This window comes from Grammomys surdaster, unplaced genomic scaffold (assembly GCF_004785775.1).
Source record: "Grammomys surdaster isolate TR1022 unplaced genomic scaffold, NIH_TR_1.0 137, whole genome shotgun sequence".
Classification (NCBI taxonomy): Eukaryota; Metazoa; Chordata; class Mammalia; order Rodentia; family Muridae; genus Grammomys; species Grammomys surdaster.
Window position 1 is genome coordinate 9,159,077 of NW_021604595.1, and position 20,192 is coordinate 9,179,268.

Consider the following 20,192-nt stretch of genomic DNA (forward strand, 5'->3'; position numbering starts at 1 on the left):
ACTACACTAGTTGACTGCGTTCCTTTTTGAATTGCAGCTGTTCCCCTTTCAATAGCAGTGGTAAGAGAAAGTGGAGGAAGTTAGCCCCATTCAGAAAAATCACAAGAGTAGTAGTCCCACCGTTCACCTTCCTTTTTCCATGTAAAAGGTGGCATCTCTGTTAGATTCTAGGACTGTGGGGGTTGAGCATAGCTGTATTCCCAGAAGTGTTTGATCCCTTTGCATTTCTTCGACCAAAGCAAGCGGAGATTTCGAGCAATTCCCCCCCCCCCGGGGGGGGGTGTTTAACATACAGAGCTTGCCTTGTGTTCTCCATCCAGCTGAACTCCCTTAGTTTTGCATTTGGGAAAAGAGCAAAGCAATACCTTTGAGCCCACCCTTGTCATCTTAACCTACAAGGTCTCAAAATACCAGGTTTCATCCAGGATCCCTGCTCAAAGCCTTTCATCCCGCTGGCCTCTCACTTCCTCAGCCTCCTGACCACCTTCGTGATGGTCAGGCTGCTTGTTCCTGATTTCAGCCTCAAATCCTTTATCCACAGCCTGATTTTCTTGATCTAAAAGGTTCTAAAATGATAAGGGAGTAAATTTTTTCTTTTTATTTTATATTTATGTATTTATTTATTTTCGTGTCCATTTGTTTTGCCTGCATTTATGTCTATGTGAGGATGTTGGATCCCCTGAAATTGGGGTTACAGACAGTTGTGAGATGCCATGTGGGTGCTGGGAATTGAACCAGGGTCCTATGGGAGATCAGATAGCAAACTTAACCTCTGAGCCATCTTCTCCTTCTCTTCTCATCTTCCTCTCCCCACCTCTTTCTTTTCTTCTTCTCCTTCCCTCCCCCTCCCCTCTTCCCCTCCCCCTCTCACCTTCTTCTTCCTTCTCCTCCCTCCCCTCTCCTCCCCATCCTCCTCCTCCTTCTTCTTCATTTTAATAGAAAGAATCCCTAATGTTTTGTTGGAGTTTAAGGAGTTAGGACTTGTGTTGAATTCGATGAAACAACGGAAGCAACAGTGGCTCACATAGACATCTGTTCTGTTAAGTGACCCTGGCAGCAGGCCAGTTTAGCACTGGTAGGAGTCCACAGACACTCAGACCAGGCCTTCATAATGTTAGAGAAAAAGTTATTCACCAACACTGGTCAAAGTTGGGTAATGCAACTTTTATCAAGCCAGTGGTATAGTGACCACTGAGTCTGGGCCGTCCAAGAGTGAAGAGTGGATGCAATAATTATTACGGCCTTAGCAAGTGAGTACTTGTGAGGACATCCTTAGAAAATCAGGGAGAGGGGGCTGAAGAGATGGCTCAGTGCTCAAGAGCATTTGCTGTTCTTGCAGAGGACCCAGGTTTGGTTTCTCAGCTCCAGCACAGTACCTCCCAACCCCCTAGGACTTCAGGGGTTCAAGGCTCTCTCTTCTTGGCTCCGCAGGCTCCTGCATGCATATGGATGGAGCCTATAATAAACACATGGGCTCACACATTAAAATATTTTTTTTAAATCACTAAGAACACATCAGAGGATATCTATGCACGTTAAAGTAGGTATACTGTTGCTTTATTATGCTTTTGGTTCTAAAATTAAAAAAAAAAAAAACCTGATAAAGCTGTGATGGAAACACTTAGGACCACTAAGACAGAGAGACCATGAGTTTGAGACCAGCCTCCCATACAGAGATTCCAGCTTAGCAATACAAAACCAGAGCTCAGACCTGCAGTATGTAAAGTATGTATGTGGTATGCAACTCCCTCTTGATGATGATTCTACAGCTGGTTGAGAAAATAGTTTCTATATTTAGATATCTAAAGAGACAGCCGTGAGGGCTGGAGAGATAGCTCAGCGGTTAAGGTCACTGACTGCTCTTCCAGATGTCCTGAGTTCAATTCCTGGCAACCACATGGTGACTCACAACCATCTGTAATGGGATCTGATGCCCTCTTCTGGTGTGTCTGAAGACAGGTACAGTGTACTAATGTTCATAAAATAAATAAAACTTGGAGAGAGAGAGAGAGAGAGAGAGAGAGAGAGAGAGAGAGAGAGACCCATGAAGTGCTAGCTCCAGTAATTTGTTGCAGATCACTGAAGGGCAAGCCCGTCAGATTGTGGTATTTGCTTAGGTTTTAGATATTGAAAGTGACATTCTTATCTAATAAGGGGTGGGGAGGGAAGCAGGTGGTGGAGAAGTATCGATTCTTCAAAGTTCACCCACAAACACACAGAGAATTCTACAGGTTCCCCAATCCTGGCAATTCTGAGAGGTACTGGCAGCTGGAAGCCAGAAGGGTTTGCACAGGTTTCCCCAAGTGATTATAGATGGATCTCTGCCTCCGCTCACCTTTCCTCTGTGTCAAGAAACAATTGCCTAGCAGGAATTGCCACTAAATGTAATTGCACAAGTTTCATGGCTGCTTATAAGAAGTCTTTGTAAAGGTGGGTGCAGCTGATGTCATTTCTGATTCAGAAATAAAAGAGGTCAAGTTGTTTTCTCCAGTGTCTGGAGAAATGACCAGATATGGGGATGTTGTAGGCTTTGCCACAGCTCAAAAACATAACTATTACTTCATCTGGCAATGGTGAGTGAGGTTTTGTCTATTTTATACTTTGAATGAAAGCATCAGTGTTATTTGATACAAGCTTTTTGCCAAGTGCCAGCCTGTTGACGAGAGCATAGCCGTTTTCATTTGAAATGGCTGAAGCAGAATCATCTGTGCTTGAAACTTCTGGAAAAGAGTGTGTGGTGTTGCCAACCCCAGTTGGTGATGACTGTCACTTCTTGTCCTCTCCCATCTGCCATTAGGGAGCACCTGAGGTTCCACTACAGCTGGGGGTGCCACTGTGACAACCGTTACCAACAGCTACACAGCCTTTATCATCCCTCCTGCTACAGCTATGGCTCCACAGTGTATGGAAATGGGCCCGGTCCTCTGTGTGTGTCTGAGACCCCTGAACCGCTAGCTGGAGCAGGGGCCATTCCAGAGGTAACCCTTGTGGAAATCAATCTTTGTCATCTGTGTGCCTGATTATGTGATCATCATTCCCTTACCTTTTTTTTTCCACTCCTATTTTCTCTTTTTTTTAAACTAAGTTTGTTTCTCTATCTTATTTTTTAAGATTTATTTATTTTATGTATATGAGTACACTGTAGCTGTCTTCAGACACATCAGAAGAGAGCATCAGATCCTATTACAGATGGTTGTGAGCCACCATGTGGTTGCTGGGATTTGAACTCAGGACCTCTGGAAGTGTAGTCATTGCTCTTAACCACTGAGCCATCTCTCCAGCCCCTCTTCTTTTTTCTTTTTAAAAATTTTCTTTCTTTCTCCTTCTCTTTCTTTCTCTCTCTCTCTCTCTCTCTCTCTCTCTCTCTCTTTCTTTCTTTCTTTTTGAGGAGGGAGCAGTCAAATGATTTAAATTCTTTCTGACTCCTCTAGAAAGTGAAGTAATAGACTTATTAAATTGGCCTAAAAATTCTTGCTACTAAGTTTTAAATGGTCATTGGGAATAGATTTTTGCTGAGTCTTTAACTAGGATTGGAAAGAACTTTTAACTGGCTAAAGAAAGAGACATGAAGACCATTTAGAAAGATGTTTTAATACTGATCAGTGATATGTTTCTAAACCCCTTGAAAATGTGCCTACGCCTCTCCTCTCGCTCTCTCTCAGCTTGGTAGAAAGCACACTTGGAATGAATTTTGTCTTCTACATCTTTCTTCCACACACTCCTGCTAGCCACGTTGGTTGAGCTTTCTTTCTGCTGTGAAAAGGGATGGGATGATGACTTCTCTCTCCTTCTCCTTCTCCTTCTCCTTCTCTTTCTCTTTCTCCTTCTCCTCCTCCTCCTCCTCTTCCTCCTTCTCTTCTTCCTTCTCTTCTTTTTCTCCTCCTCCTCCTCCCCTTCTTCCTCCTCCTCCTCCCCCTCCCCCTCTTCCTCCTTCTTCTCTTCCTCCTCCTCCCTTCCTCCTAACCCTCCCCTCCTCCTCCTTCTCCTCCTCTTCTCCTTCTTCTTAATTACTTGCTTATACTTAAAGCTTATTTTTAAAGACCCTTCTTTAAAACTTACCCCTCTCTAGGACCTAGGGGCTGTAGCTCAGTGGTAGAGCTGATAGTGAGCATCAAAAGCCCACCACTCAAACCAAACTAATCAAACAAGCATCTTAAATATCCTTAAAATCTTAGTAGGCAGAGGGAGTAGACTCTCTGAGTTCTAAGCCAACCAGGGCTCCAGAGCAAGACCCTGTCTCAAACAGCTCAAACAGGCCTTTTTAGAGGAGTTCTAATGATTTCCCTCTTACTGAGTAGATCATAAATTAAATTAGAGAATTGGTAACCGTGGGTACCAACAAGGTATTTGTGTCACTGCTGTACCCTTACGGCTGTTGTGCCATGCTGGTTATTGTTGTGGTTCTTAAGCATCACACTGCGCCAGGTGGTAGTGGCACACGCCTTTAATCCCAGCACTTGGGAGGCAGAGGCAGGCAGATTTCTGAGTTCGAGAGTTTGAGGCTAGCCTGGTCTACAGAGTGAGTTCCAGGACAGCCAGGGCTACACAGAGAAACCCTGTCTCGAAAAAAAAACCAAAAAAACAAAAAACAAACAAACAAACAAAAAAAGCATTACACTGGGTAGGACCATTGCTTCCTTCCCTGCTTTGGAAGCTTGCATGGTGCCTTCTGGTATCATGAGAGCTCGTCCTCAGGGAGAGGCCATCCATCGATGTCAGTTCCAGCTCAGGGGCCTCTGGGCCCTGTGTCTGATGTGCATGCTCTCTTTGGCAATAGGACGTGTGTGTGTGTGTGTGTGTGTGTGTGTGTGTGTGTGTGTGTGTGATATACAATATGCATGTATACACATATGTATGTAACAACAATTAATGAAAAAAGAGGCCTTGAAAGAGAGAAAGGAAGGTGTATATGGTAGGATTTGGAGGGAGAAAGGGGAGGGGGAAATAGAATAATTATATCATAATCTCAAAAATATATAAAAAAAATTTTAGGTTGTTCACCAAAAACCTTTGTGAGTTGACCTTTCATTCCTCGCTGTGATGGGATTGCTGGCCTCTCTGGATTCTTCTCTGTGTGAGCAGCCAATCAAATAGTCAAAGAAAGCATGCATCTATTAATCATCAAGGGCAAACAGCTTCTAAAATGTTCACTGAGAATCAGGAGTGGCGGTGCACACCAGTTATCCTAGCACTTTCAGAGGCTGAGGCTGGAGGAACAGGAGTTGGGGCTAGCATGGGCTAGATAGGGGACCTTTGTCTTAAATGACTAAATAAATAAATAAATAAATAAATAAATAAATAAATAAATAAATGTTTGTTCACTGTGCCTGTGCCCCGTGTAGCTGTCCTGTGTCAACATTATCCTTTGTGGTGGTGTCCTCTTTGTTTAACCACAAAAATGATCAGGCAATGAGGAAAGTGGGCGGGGCTTTGGAGCAATAAGGCGTGGCTGTTCCCTTGAATTGTGCACCGTTATGCACAGTGATGAGGACCTCTTCTTAACACCAAAGCTGAACTCTATACTTGGGCCTTTAAAAAGTATATATATATATTTAATAATTTGTCCACATATATTACATTTTGACAATTTAATTTTCCATCCAAACAAATGTGATCTCTTAATACGCAAATGATTATTTCTTTATATAAACTAACTTGTTTCCTGCTCCTGCTCGTCTGGGTCTTCCTTTTCTCAGATGCTATGTTTATATCTTTGTAGAACACTCTCCTCTGAGGTTTGAATTCACACATTTGAAGACCTCCGCAGAGGGGAGACCCTCACTCAAGTCTCAGAAAGTGCGACCACCCAGTAATCTGCTCGAGACACCATGTACCGGAACAATAGTGAGGTTTATTAGGGCGTGACAGCTAGCTGCCGGTCAATTCGTATGCCCACCCAGGAGCTGAATTGACCCCGACAGCCAGTTTGAGAGGGGTTTTTAAAGGGAAAAACCACAAACCAAGGAATGGGGAGGGGGTGAGGGGTTGTTGAGGTGGCATAACATAAAAATAGTGGAACATTCCAAAGGAACCTAACCTACGTGAGTCAGGGTCAGGTAAAAACTCTATGCATACTTATCTTTCCTCAAGAAGGTGGTCCTGCCCTGTTACTTCGGCCTTGCCCTGTCACTGTGGTTCTCAGCTTGGTTCCACCTGGCTATTTTGCATTCTAGCCAGTTCCCATAACTAGTCTGTCCACATTCTTAACTTGCTTCATGGCTCGATTTCTCCATGTCTTTATAAAGAAAACCTAAAGAATATTTTATATGTCTAAAAAGGATTCTATATACCCAGTATCTATAATTTTTCACTCTACACATTATGTTCTTTTGCTCACCCTCCTCCCTGTTTGCTGATGGCTTGTTTATCTTTAAGGAGATAGCTGTAGGTGTTTGTATATTAACTTCAGAAACTACATTTTCTTTCCATTAATGAGAACATTAAAATAATAATAGATTCTTTCCCCCACCTTATTAACTCTTCCCTCTCATCTAACAATTTATTTTTATTTATTGTTGTTGTTATTGTTCAAGACAAGGTTTTCTTGTGTAGCTCTGACTGTCCTGGAACTCACTCTGTAGACCAGGCTGGCCTGAAACTCAGCTCTGCCTGCCTCTGCCTCCTGAGTGCTGAGATTACAGTCCTGAGCCACTATGCCCAGCAATTTCTATTTTTTTAGGTTTATTTTTTATTTTATGTGTTTGAGTATTTTTCTTGCATGAATGCCTGTGCATCACATGTGTGCCTGATACTCATGGAGGTCAGAGGAGGGTCTAAGGTCCCCTGGAACAAGATTTACAGATGGTTGTGAGCTGCCGTGTGGATGCTGGAAATCAGACGTCTCTTTTAAGGAGTACTGATGGTGGCTCCTGGCCAGGGACTGTCAAGTCACACAGATGCTATCTTTGCAGGAGTTTCTGCTTTCCAAACTCTTTAGAATTCACATTTATGAGAGTGAGACAGAAAAGGATAGAACGTGAAATCCCTTAAAGAAAAGTTGGTATTTAAGCTCAGATTCTGGTGCTGTCTCTATTTCTAACCAAAGAGAAAGAGAGAGAGACACACACAGAGAGAGACAGAGAGGCAGAGAGAGAGAGACAGGAGGAGAAGAGAAGATGAGAAGGGGGAGAGAGGAAAAGAGAAGAGAAAGAAGGAGAGAGAGAAGAAAAAGGTGAGAGAGGAGAAAGGAGAGAGGAGGAAGAGAGAGCAAGAGAGAAAGCTAGAGAGAGAAAAGGAGAAACACAGAGTTAAAGCGTAAGGAAGGATTGGTGTGATTACATTTGTTACTAAATTATTTATTTTTCAAACCAGGACATGTTTCTTAGTGGAGAGGATACTACCTTTAGGTAGACAATCTATCTTTCTTTTCCAATATTATCTACTTACTATCAAGAGAAGTTTAAGTTCAGTGGTGCTACAGGCTGAAGTAGCCTTTCCCGGGCATTCACCTCAGAATCGTAGTATTATCCTATTTAATCCTTCTACACAATATTCAGAATAAATTTGCTTTTTTTTTTTCCTCCCCAGGGACATTAAGTGGTTTTATATACCTTTTTAGAGCTACATTTTCTAACCTAAGAAAGAATGTCTGATGTTAAATCTTTGCATTTTCTTTTCTTTTCTTTTTTTCTTTTTTTTTTTTTTTTTTTGGTTTTTTGAGACAGGGTTTCTCTGTGTAGCCCCGGCTGTCCTGGAACTCACTCTGTAGACCAGGCTGGCCTCAAACTCAGAAATCTGCCTGCCTCTGCCTCCCAAGTGCTGGGATTAAAGGCGTGTGCCACCACTGCCCAGCTGCATTTTCTTTTCTTAAGACACATATTTTCTTTGTAGGAAATCACAGCCCCCGCTGAAAACCAAGCTGAAGACCTTCTAAGAGGTAATGTGAACCTTGAGCTTCAATGATGGGGGGTGGAGGAAACAATTTCTAGGTCTCTCATTCTCTCAAGTTGCTAGAAACGGAGAGGTCTGACTGGAAAATTTCATCACAGGTTGGTTATGCCGGTCTCTTTGGAGATTTGTCCCATCTGAGAAGATTGTTTCCATGGGGTCACCGTCAGCAGAGCCACCACTCTGGGCCTTTACAAAGCTTGGGGAATGGGGACCAAGTGGGAAGGAGATAATCATGCCATTTTCAAGATTGGTTTCCTCCATTAGCTTAGACATGGGAGATGCTACAGCTTAAGTGGGTACCCCGAAGTTCAAGTGCTGGAAACTTAACCCCAGCACAGTGTTGAGAGGCAGAACCTGAGATCCTGAGGTGAGAGATGACTAGATCCTGAGGCAGGGTCCCCTCAGGGGCACATTACTACTGTCCTTGTGTGAGTGGACTCAGGGCTGGCTCATCCCCTCCCATTGCTGCCTCTCTGTCCCATTCATCCCCCTACCCCGCCCCTGCTTTTAGCATCTCCAAACATCCTTAATCTTGGGCTTCTAGAACTTAAGTCAAATACATTTACCCATTACATGAATGTCAGCACAAATGGATTAAGGATTAAATATGCCTCAATTTTGAGTGTGAGAGGGCGGTGATGGGTCACAGGACCTTTGCCACACACAAATTTTATTTTTTTTAAAGAGAAAAAACAGGAGGTAGCTGCTATAGCTCTGGTTTTCTGGTTCTCCACTAGGCCACTGATTACTGGGGACCCAACAGGTGGCTCACCAGTGATAGGCAGGAGATATTTTCTAGAGTGTGCATTTGTTCTGAAAACAACAAAGTTGGGCCCACAGAACATTTTTGAATGTGTCTTATTTGAGGAGGAGTAGAACACTTTGTCACAGAAAGGAGAAAGGTACAGACCGAGAAATTGGCATCCTTGCCTGCTGGTACTGGAAAGGAGGTGGAGAAACAGCCATCATTGTAGGGAGAATCTCTTGGGCACTATGTCAAAGTATCACCTGTCAATAAAAAGGCAATGGCCAATGAGCTGAGACAAGATTAGAAGGTGGGTCATGGGGGGGGAATTCTGGGAAATAGGCGCAGAAGATTTGCCTTGGATGCTTTAGGAGCCAGTTGCATAAAGCTGAGGAGAGGTAACCAACAAGGTGAAGGGACTTAGTATAAATGGACCGTTACATGAGGAGATAGTCAGGGAACAAGCCAAGGCTTTTGGCCTAACATTTATTCATATGTATATTTATTCATATATAAGAAGTCTCATAGTCATTATTTCAGGGAACAAAGAGGCCGACTGGAAAAGCTTGTGGTTACAAATGGCGTCCAGGGCCATTTGTAACCGCAGGCTACGTCACCTGTGCCCAGTTCCAGAAATAAGGACTCTGAGACTTAATATTTCATGAATAAATACTTAGGCCAAAAGCTTTAGCTTATTCCCCAACTAGCTCATAACTTAATTACCCATTTATTTTATTCTTAAGTCCTGCCAGGTGGTTGGTTACCTCTCCTCAGTTTCAGAAATGTGACCCTTTCCTTCCACACTGGCTAATCTTAGGTACCTATTTCCCAGAATCCTCTCTCTCTCTCTCTCTCTCTCTCTCTCTCTCTCTCTCTCTCTCTGCCAGATGTCCCACCTTCTTTTCTTGCCTCAGCTCATTGGCCATAGGCTTTTTACTGACAGGTGATGCTTCCAATCAGTACAAGAGATTCTCTCCAGCCACTCCTGGTCCTCTTCTACTGAATCTTGGCTAGGCAGGTAGGTCCATGCCAGCCTTTGTTATTCTAATAAACGGAGCAGGTGGTGTGTTTTTGTAGCTCTGGTAGCCATCATGGAATTTGCATGCTAGTTGTTTTCCCTTCTTAAGAGATTTGAAGTTGACATTTAAATGAAATCTTTGTGTTAGTCAGTTGTTCTAGATATTAGTTCTTAGATTTACATAGGAATGAAGATGCTGACTTCAGCTTTCAGCTCTTGGGATTTCTTTTGGGTTAAAATGTGAGCCTGCTCTTCCTGCCTTCATGAGGTATGCATGCAATAAGAATATGCAGCAATCATGTATGTATGATCATGTATATCATCAATATACTTGTGAGGCAGAAAAACCATGTGTTTGAGGCTAGCCTGGACTACATAAGAGCACTGTTTCCAGAAACCAAAACAGTAACACCCCTCAAATATCTCATTTCCCAATACAGACAATCAGGATTCAAATCCTATCTACTAGCCCTACTATGCCAGACAGATTAATACCCAGTTGGTTTCCTTCTGTAAAGTCAACGGTCATATCTAGCTCAAAGGCTATGTGAATGTAACATCCAAAGAGCTCCCTCGTGTCCTAACAGCATCTGGCATGCAATAACCACGCAAGAGGGTAGCTATGCCACAGATCCAGAGAAGTGTGGCTCACTACAAATGCAACACAAAGCACCAGCCACTAGAGAAAATGAGTTTAAATTTCTAGTAGGAGAACTAAAGAGAAAATCGAAGAGACTGGGTACTTGGGTAGTCACTGTTTTCCATGTGATATTCCCAGTGTGCATGGATACAGCCGTCCATCTGGGCACCTGTGAGTCTCCCTGCCACACATTTAATAGGCTTACTCATCAGACTCTTGACCACAGGTTACAGGAGGAAGAGGGAGTGTTCGTACTTAAGTGTGTCATTGTACCATTTCTCCTCCAACCACAACGTGTAAACAAAACAAGACAAACCCCCAAAACTGTCCTTAATGGCACAGGAAAGATACCTGAATCTGAATTTAAGAAAAAAAAAATTCAGGTTAGGGGGAAAACAAAACAAAAACAAAAAAAAACCCCACAATCTTAGGGTGTTGTTTTGTTTTGTTTGTTTGTTTGTTGTTTGTTTTTTACATAGCCCTGGCTAGCCTGGACCTCATTATGTAGATCAGGCTGGCCTCAAACTTCCAAAGATGCCCCTGCCTCTATCTCATAAGTGCTGGAACAAGAAGGCTTTGCTACCTCACCCAGATTGGAAGATGTGATCTTTATGGCCATAAATTCTCAAGAGAAAGACAGTGTAAAACACTAAGTGTCAGACTATACAGCACTGATGCATTTGATTTCAGAGTAATTAGTATGAAAGGGAACTATATGGGTCTGCTAGGACTGCTGTAATAAAATGCTGCAGACTTGGGTGGTTTTGACAGAAGCCGCCTTCTTCCCTGATTTCTCAGCCCCCCGACCATGTACACAGATCTAGAGACTGGAAGTTCCACGCTGGGGCTCTGGCAAAAGCTCTCTTCCCAGCATGTAGATGATGCTCTCCTGGATGCCCTCACATGATCTCCTGTCAGTGCTGATACTAAAAGTGAAGATGTAGGCTCAGTCATCATCTCACTTAAGGGCATCAATCCCTTCAGACTGGGACCCCACCTTTTCATCCCCTCTAACGCTGATACTGCCCCAGGGGCCCAGCTCCAAAGACTATCAAAATGAGCCTAAGACTTCAGTATATGAAACTTGGGGAGGGACACAGCATTCAGTCTCTGACAGTGTTACCAAGGACTATAAGCCCATGGGAGGCAAATTATGGTCTTGGATGCATTTAGACTTGCAAAAATTATAGAGGAGAGCGACAGGCTTCTTTAGTTACATTTAGTTCAAGGAGGAAAAAATGGATTTGCATTTTTTTTTTAAATGACCTTGGCACTTTGGGACTCTCAGGATGCCTGACCACTTGGGCACAACTCCTCGATGATATCACCTCCTTGTCTTGGGTTCCAGGCTTCAGAAAGAGGCGGCCAGGTTCTCCTCTGATTTAGTTGACACATTAAGTTTACAGAAGTCTGTTTGGTAAGCAGCCAAAGCAATGTGCTTTTTTTTTCTTTCCAGAGCTCTGTCCTTGGAGCCCCGTCTTGGCTCACTGTTTACAAGACATTCACCTGGGTTCTCAGGGTAGCAGCTTGAGTCTCAGTCTTGACTTTTCCCTTTCATCCCCATTCATCCCCCAACACCTTTGGCTTTCTGTCTTCCTCCGTCTCCTCTAATCCTCAAGATACCGGCCAAGCCCAGTGATGCCACTTTGACAGTTTGAATTGCAGACTTCAAGTCTTAGTGGAAGGAAACAATTAGTTTTCCCCAAATATCTTTTATCATCTTTTTTTTTTGGGTGGGGAGGGTTTGAGACAGGGTTTCTCTGTGTAGTTCTGGCTGTCCTGGAACTCACTCTGTAGACCAGGCTGGCCTCAAACTCAGAAATCCACCTGCTTCTGCCTCCCAAGTGCTGGGATTAAAGGCGTGCACCACCACTGCCTGGCTTCTTTTATCATCTTAATTTTTTATGTGTATACTCATTGTGCATGGGAGTATGTCATGTAAGGACATGTCCACATGAGTGCATATTATACACTGAGCATGTTCCCCAAAATTTTGTTTGTAAGTCTGTAATACATACATACATACATACATACATACATACATACATACATATGGCTGGTGCTTGTTACAGTACCTAGCTTTCAGCCATTACCAGTAGGTGTTGGTACATCTATTTTTCTCATGTCTGTGATTGGCTTCTGCAGACCCAAACCTTCCTTTGAACATTGAAGAATCAAACAAGGAGTTCATGGCAGAAAGTGAAGAGCTGTATGACTCCCTGATGAACTGCCGCTGGCAGCCTCTGGACACTGTTCTGTGTAGCAGCCCAGAGGAGCCCCCCCAGTGTGAAGCAAGTATGCGCGATGCCCTCCAACTGCCATGTTAATTGGATCTTGCTTTGGTTTGGGAGAAGAAAATCCCAGAAACTTATTAGATTCTGAATGTATAATGAATTGTCCCCTCTTCCCCCTGGTACTAGGAGATGAAGCCCAAGGCCTTGTATATGTTAGATAAGCACTCTATAACTGAACTATGTCCCAGCCCTCAGGAACTGTAAATATAAACTTCTGGGACTTCAGTGAGATTAGCATGGTGGAATATGATGTAAATTAAATAAAGATCACTAGCGCAGCCATCCCAGGAAGTGTGTTCTCTTCAGTCAGTTCCAGAAGAATCCGCATGATTGAAGGCAGAAGTCACAAGATGACATTGGGAGATAGATTTTACAGAGACGGATGTGAGCTCAAGGTTGGTGGCCTTAGCTTCTGTGTTTTGCGCACTTCCTGTAACAGTAAACCCTCGTGGAAAGAACCAGATGCAGATGGGATGTAAAATTTCTCAGTGGTATCTTGTCTGGCAAATGTCAATTAGAACTAGATGCTCGGTCTCCACTGACCCTCAGGCTCTGTTTAAGGAAGCTGGTTTAAGAGTAGAAGACAGCAGAGAGCCACTCAGCTGAACAAAAAAGATTCCTAAGAATGGACAAAGTTCACCTCATCCACACAGCCTGATGATTTTTCTATGATCAAGGAATCGGGACTTTTAGCCAGTTGTGAAGCTTCAGTGTATTTATGAAGTGAGAAGTGAGGTAGTTGGAGAGATGGCTCAGTGGTTAAGAACAATGGCTACTCTTCCAGAGGCCCTGGGTTCAATTCCCAGTACCTATATGACAACTCATAACCATTTATAATGTAATTCCAGTTCCAGGGGGATCTGAAGCCCTCTTTTGGCTTCTGTGGGTACTAGGCATATGTGTGATGCTACATACAGGAAAACATACATATACATAAAACAATAAGGTGTAAAAACTTAAATAGGTGTTACTGGGGTTGTGCTTTGGTGTATTACTTTGTCTCAAATAGACACTTAAGAGAGACCCCCCTGGGCTACATTCATGGACTTGCAGGATAAAAGCATATAAAAAGCATATGCTTAGGAGAATTAACCAGACCATAAGCAATGAGACTGGACATTGCCTCCTTTTCAAAGGTACTTAACTCATGCTAAATTTCATACTGCACAGGTCTTTGAAAGACTCACAGAAAACCTGCAGGGCTCTAGCTGCTGCAAACCAAGGCAGGGGTGGGGCTTCCCAGTCCCACTGAGTCATCATTTGCCATTTGAGCCCAGACTTTTCTTCCCAGAAGGATTATCTCGAACATGTTTCTGACCTCTGGCATAAGATGCCCATAGCACTGTTGTATTATAGTACGACTAAAATGTCCCCAGACATAGCCAAATGTCCCCCAGGGGTGAAATGATGCCCTCATATAACATGACCAGAATAGAACACTGATTATCAGGCTCCAGGAGGGTGTATTTAGACCAAAGCAGAAAGCTTGCTTTAGGATTTGGCAGTAAAATGAAAAAGACACAGACACAAATCAGCAGGGCAAAAAAAAAAAAAAATGTAAATTTAGTCAAGTTATTCTTTGTTAGAGAAATGACCACAAATCCATACCGCTTACATATTTGTTTTAAAGGAACAACCAATTTAACCTCATTTACATCCATTTTGTACATAAATAAAAAGGAGGGCCGAGATGTAGCTCAGTCAGAAACATACTTACCTACCACGTATAAAGCAGGACTTGATCTTCAACACTCTGTAAACTGGGGATGAAGCCACATACCTCCATCCCAGCACTGGTCATGGAGGGGAAACAAGGCAACAGACTCTTGGCTGCTGCTGCTTAGGTTGCTTTGGGTTTTGGAGACATGGACTCAGTACACAGCCCCAGGTGGTCTCAATCTCATGATCTTTTTGCCTTGGCCTCCCAAGTGCTTGAAAGACAGAATTTTTTAAGTGTGGCTAAATGAAACTAGAACAGGAGATTCCTTTTATTTCCCTCTTGGTTTTTTGAGTCTTACATTGTAGCCCAAGCTGCCCTGGAACTCCAGGCTGGCCTGGAGCTGGAAGCATCCTCATCCCTCCTAAGTGTTGGTTGGGATTATGGGTATGAAGCCACTCGCCCGGATCCAGACAAATACTATAGGCCATGCTGTCTTTCTACCATGGATTCAGCTTTGCTCTTAAACAAAAGATGACTGAGAACACAAAGAGACAGTTGAGCCAGGCTATGTTCTAGTAAAACTTCACTTACATAAGCAGGTCAGATTTAGCTCAAAAGACAGAAAGCCTCGGTGGCCAGAGAGGCTCCCTCTGAAGGCAGCAACCAGACAGTAGCAACAGACTATGGGAAGTGATGGTCTTAGCCAATAGAAACATACTGTGGCTGGAGACAAAGACAAAAGCCAAGTATTCCATGATTCTATGAGGAGAGGGCAAGGAAGGGAGAGAGAGAGAGAGAGATTGATTAACCACAGCACATGTGCACATAGCATTGATATTGTGAACACCACCAGTATGGAGTAAAGAGGGTCTCTGAGATCTGACTGATTACATTATGAGTCTTGAATTGTTAGGTCTACCAAGTCCTTGGACCTTACAGGGAGTCTTTTTGTTGCAAGGATCTATCTCTTTTTTTTTTTTTTTTTTTTTTTTTTTTGGTGAAAACTCCTACCTTGGAAACAGATTGGGCATAGATTACCAACTGTGGATGTCATTGTCCTGTCTGTAATGTTTCTGTGTGAGTGGAGAGAGGAAACAGAAGCTTTCTCATCCAACATGATTGATGACCATGGCCTGAAAAACTGCTTTTCTTTTTTTTTAGGATGGATATGTTTTGTCTTCATTTAGAAAGAGGAAATCATCAAAACAATAGGATAGAATCCTGAGTATCTGATAAAGCAAATTTAGGAAGGTTCTGGGTATGGAAGGTGGTGATAATTACATAATAACATGTGTATTAAAACTATTTAAATGTATCTTAAAATGATTAACATGGTAAATTTTACATATATATATACTGTAATTTGGGTTTCAGCAGAAGATCCCTAGGCTGTTCGTGTGTACTACTCAGCCTCAGGCATCAGTCGGCACTTTCTCTGTAGTTTAGACTGTCCTCTGAGCTGAACACAAACACTATGATGGTAATAAGTAAATATATGTCTTTGAGTTTTTGTGATCCAGGTTGGCCCAGTCCCAAAAATGTAGTTTACAGAACACATGAGTTCTATAGAGATGAAGAGAACAAAATAGAGACAGTGGCTCTGTGTTCAAATTCATCCAAGGACGGCTGTGTGTTTTCTCTCTCCGGGTTTTCTGATGAAGGGCTTGAGCAATGCATCATTTGTAAGCGTTTCCCAAATGGACCATCGTCTAAGTCCCTTTACCTGTCACACCTTGCACTGAAGATGTGTTCTGCAAAGGGGCGGGATGTTGACTGTGGCTGACACAACATTAAGTTGTGTGTAGAAAGAAGGCTAGAGTAGAAATCCCTCCAGCAATGTGGCAGGGCCACGGCGTCCAGGCAGCGTTGTGGTTCCTAATAATGCACTTCAATACACTTTGAAACATCACAATTCCAAAACTGTATGCAGAGAAAACTTCAGGCCTTCATTGTTGATTGAGAGGAAAGTAGCCTAGAGACATGTACGTAGTCATTTGAGTTTCATGGGCTTGACAGTGGAAAAGAAAGCAATCATTAGTATGTAATATAGTAGCCACCTTGGTTTTTTTTTTTTTCCTTTAACTAAAACTTTCAATCTCTGTTCCTATCATTTCACATTTAAATATGGCATTTTAATATAAAAATACAATGGGATGTAGGCTGGCTGTGGATGCACTCAGTGGTAGACGGGGTACTTAGCGTGCTGTCGAGGCCCTGGGTCCAATCCCCAGTACCAAACAAATCATATTTAAAAAGAACATATGAAGTTGGCAAGATGCCTCAGCAGGTAAATGAACTTTGCCACCAAGCCTGACAGCCCGAGTTAACCCCTAGACCCCACAGGATAGAGGGAGAGAATCACTTCCCAAAAGTTGTACATTCCCCAGAACCAAGGCAGAAGGGAAAAAAAGACTTAGTCTCCTAACAATATACATCCTTCATACTTCAGAAATAACATTTTGTGAAAGCCTTACCTCATTCTGCCAAAGGTTTAGGTTGCAGTTTGAATGTTAAATGTCCCCAGCCAGTTCATTTGCTTGAACATTTGATCCCAGTCCAATTGGTGGCACTATTTCAGAATCTCCTGGAACCTTAAGGAAGTCAATCTTTGTTAGAAGAATGGCTCACTGGGAGTTGGCTTGAGGTTGAAAGATAAGACTTATTTCATGTGCTGTCTACTTTCTGCTTCCTGACTGAAGAGCCATTGTGACCGGCTGCTTCCTGATCCCACGGCTGCCTCCTGATCCCACTACATACCTTCCCTACCGTGACAGACTGTCTCATCAAACAATAAGACAGAATAAATCCTTCCTCCTTTAAATGACCTCTTGTCTGGTATTTACTCACAGCAACAAGAAAAACCACTGATACACCCATAAGAATGACATCTTAGGCCAGTGCTTCTGACCTACCAAGCTGTGGAAAATGCTGATAGCAAAGAATTAGTTCTTGGGCTAGCACAGAGGAGGGAGAAAGGGAAGATTTCTCCACATGCTGTTCTCTGAAAGTCTCAGAGCAAGGCAAGACCAACTTGCTCATGTGAGTCACAAATGAAACATTTAGACCCATCTGTGCACTAAGATGAAACAGTTCTAGTATTCACCTATATATTCTCTTCAGTGTAGAGACAGGAGCTTGCTCTATAGCCCAGGCTAGCCTCTAACTGGGCATCCTTCTGTTTCTACCCACAAGTACTGTTACCTGTACACTTTAAAATCATCTTGGAGTCACTAAGAATTCTGTGTAAATAGTCACCACCCTGTCTGGTTCAGGGAACAATGACCAGAAGTCTGGCCGTGGTCAGTCTAGACAAAATATTTTTTTTCCTTGAATATTTCCTGTCTGTAGCTGGCTGACTCTACAATGTGGATGTTAGCTGCAGGTCTAAAGCATTGTGAGGGCTGGCCTTTATTCTATTTTCTTTTGTGACTTCTAGAGATTGTACTGATGACCTGTATACACTGGAAAAAGCACTCTATCACTGAGACGTATCCCATCTTATTTAATTGACCAGTCCACTCTTGGTCTCACTGTATAGCCCAGACAGGCCTTAAACTTGTAATCCTCCTGCCTCAGCCACCAAAATACTGAGGCTCACAAGCCTGTGCTACTAGGCCCAAGTCATTTCATATTTATAATAAGATTTCATACACTCTACTTGTCTAAATGTCTAAAACTAGATCAGTTAGCTAAATTTCTAATGGGGATTAGTGAAGATGAGGATACATCAGAACCACCCCCACATCTAGAGGAACATAGGGGTCGTTCCTCACCTCTCCACTCCCGGGGGTTCTAACTCTTAGATAAAGTCCCAGAATGTGCATGTACCGAAAGTCCCAGAATCATGTTGAACACCATGGGACCTGTCAAAGAACAAGAAGTTCCTCTGGCTGACAGTCACACAGCACCAGGTGGGCTGAGATGGAAGGACTCTTCTCTCCTTGGGCACTGGACAGATGTTAGCATTACTCACTGTTAAAAATATCTTAAGATCCCTACAAGCATCACTTAACTTAAATTCTTGTAGACATTCCTTCTGATGCTTGTTTCCAGATGTATGGTGGGCTGAGGACTCTCTGATTGGCGGCTGTGTTTTTCTTTCCTGGTTGCCTTCAGGATAAGAACTTTCAGCTAAGCAGCCAGCTCGACTTCTCTCATGTCAATATCAGCCATTTTGAACACTCCCTGGACACTTTGAAAAGCTATGTAGCTAGTACCTACTGTTATTTGCTCCGGCTCCTGAAGGGAGAGCAGTTGTGGGCATCCTAGCACCAGAAGTTCTGTGGTGGCAAGCCTCGGTGAACTCTGGGTAACACTGTGACCATGTCTACTTACACCAGAGGGGGAGAGCTTTCCATACTGTTGAAACTAGTTCTAAAAGGATAATATAGGCCCTGATGCCAACACAAACCTACATCTGCATGGGAGGTTTGCTGTGGTTGGTGCAACTCCCACCTCCCCTTTTCTGGTTATATAAGAAATTCTGTTCATTTGGTGAGTTGGAGGAGAAGCCCAGCCATTTGACAGCTACAAAGGAGAGAGAGCTAAGGGAATGGCCAGGTGGTTTAAAAAAAAAAAAAAAAGCACAGACCATGTAGAAAAGCCAGATGTGGTGGTGTGCGCCTTTAATCCCAGGCCTGGGGAGCACTGCAGACAGAAGACAGCCAAGGCTGCATAGACCGACCCTATCTCAAGCAAACAGAGCTGGAAAAGAGAAGCTACAAGACCCTGGTCCCTCAAAGAATTCTAGAGAGCTGTTAAGACTTCAGGGCCAAGGGTCTTGCCCATTTCTGGCCTGGGGGCTACACCGGGCACTATCAAAGGCTAAGCAATCGCGACTTCATAGATCCACACAAGAGCTGAGTCTGTAGAGCAGAGTCCTCTAACCTGTGGCCTGTGTGAGAATTGCAACACTAGAGGGCGCTACCTGCTGTCGTGCCCCCTTCCCTCCTTCCCCTCCCTCCCCCCCCCCACCCCCGCCACTGCTTCCAAGGATACAAAATTTGCCACATACCACCACTTGAACCTCTTCTCCTTGCTTGCCCACAGTTTCCATTTGGGTACAACAAACCGAACCCAGTTAGCTGATTGACAACAGTCCCAACAAGAACCCTCCATCTCTTACAAAAGCACAGAAGGCAGTGAGTTCCGTGCTATCATCTCTTCCTTCCTGAGGCGTCTCTGGACAGCAATTGTGCAATTTTTGAACGTGGGATCTTTTCCCATTCTGTTTCTTGGTAATTATTATAAGAAATCTATGAAATTTCTTATAGTTTACTTTTTATCTGACCAACTTTATAAACATTCTGGTTGTTTCGAAAGTAATTAAGTTAGCCTAGTTAGATGTACTCCTTTTGGGAAGTCATTTAAGAAGGAAAAGAAACAAATAATTTCTTGAATTGTAGATATGTGTTAGAGAGTGTCTAGTTGTCTCTACCCAGCTTTGAGACATAACCATTCAGTCAGTCTCTGGCTTCGAAAAAGACTATTCAGTGGACTTCGTAGGAAAGAAAGGCATGAAAGAAGGGATAATTCACATTCAAATCCTCTGACTAAGGATGCAACTGGATGGTGGAGCTCGTACTTAGCACGTGTGTACCAGGCCACATGTTCAACCTCAGACGCCAGGATAAGAAAAGGAAATTCTGGTATATCTCTATGCTTGCTAGTGTTAAAGACTCAAACGAAGACCATACCAAAGTACTTCTGCGTTTAGTTACAGAATGGCAAAGCCTTCCCCACATGGATCAGGCTTGAAATTGGCAAAGGCTTCCTCTGCTCTGACTGCAAATATTGACAGTGTGTGAAAGTGCTAGTGTTTACCGAGGATTGACCAGTGTGTGTAAAAACTAGCAACTGCAGCTTCCTGCTCCCAGAGGTTTACATCTGGAGGCTACTGACCTAATATAGTTGACTCTTCCTCCTATGTTACACACAGTAAACAC

At 43.2% G+C, this 20,192-nt stretch overlaps 1 protein-coding gene across 1 annotated transcript; it reads left to right on the forward strand.

Moving 5' to 3' along the window:
• Window positions 1-2,686: 2,686 nt before the first annotated feature.
• CUNH6orf52 (chromosome unknown C6orf52 homolog) lies at window positions 2,687-12,620 on the forward strand. The gene is given in 4 exon segments (XM_028763102.1): window positions 2,687-2,749; window positions 2,751-2,978; window positions 7,831-7,876; window positions 12,439-12,620. Coding segments are annotated over 4 exon segments (519 nt in total).
• Window positions 12,621-20,192: the final 7,572 nt, after the last annotated feature.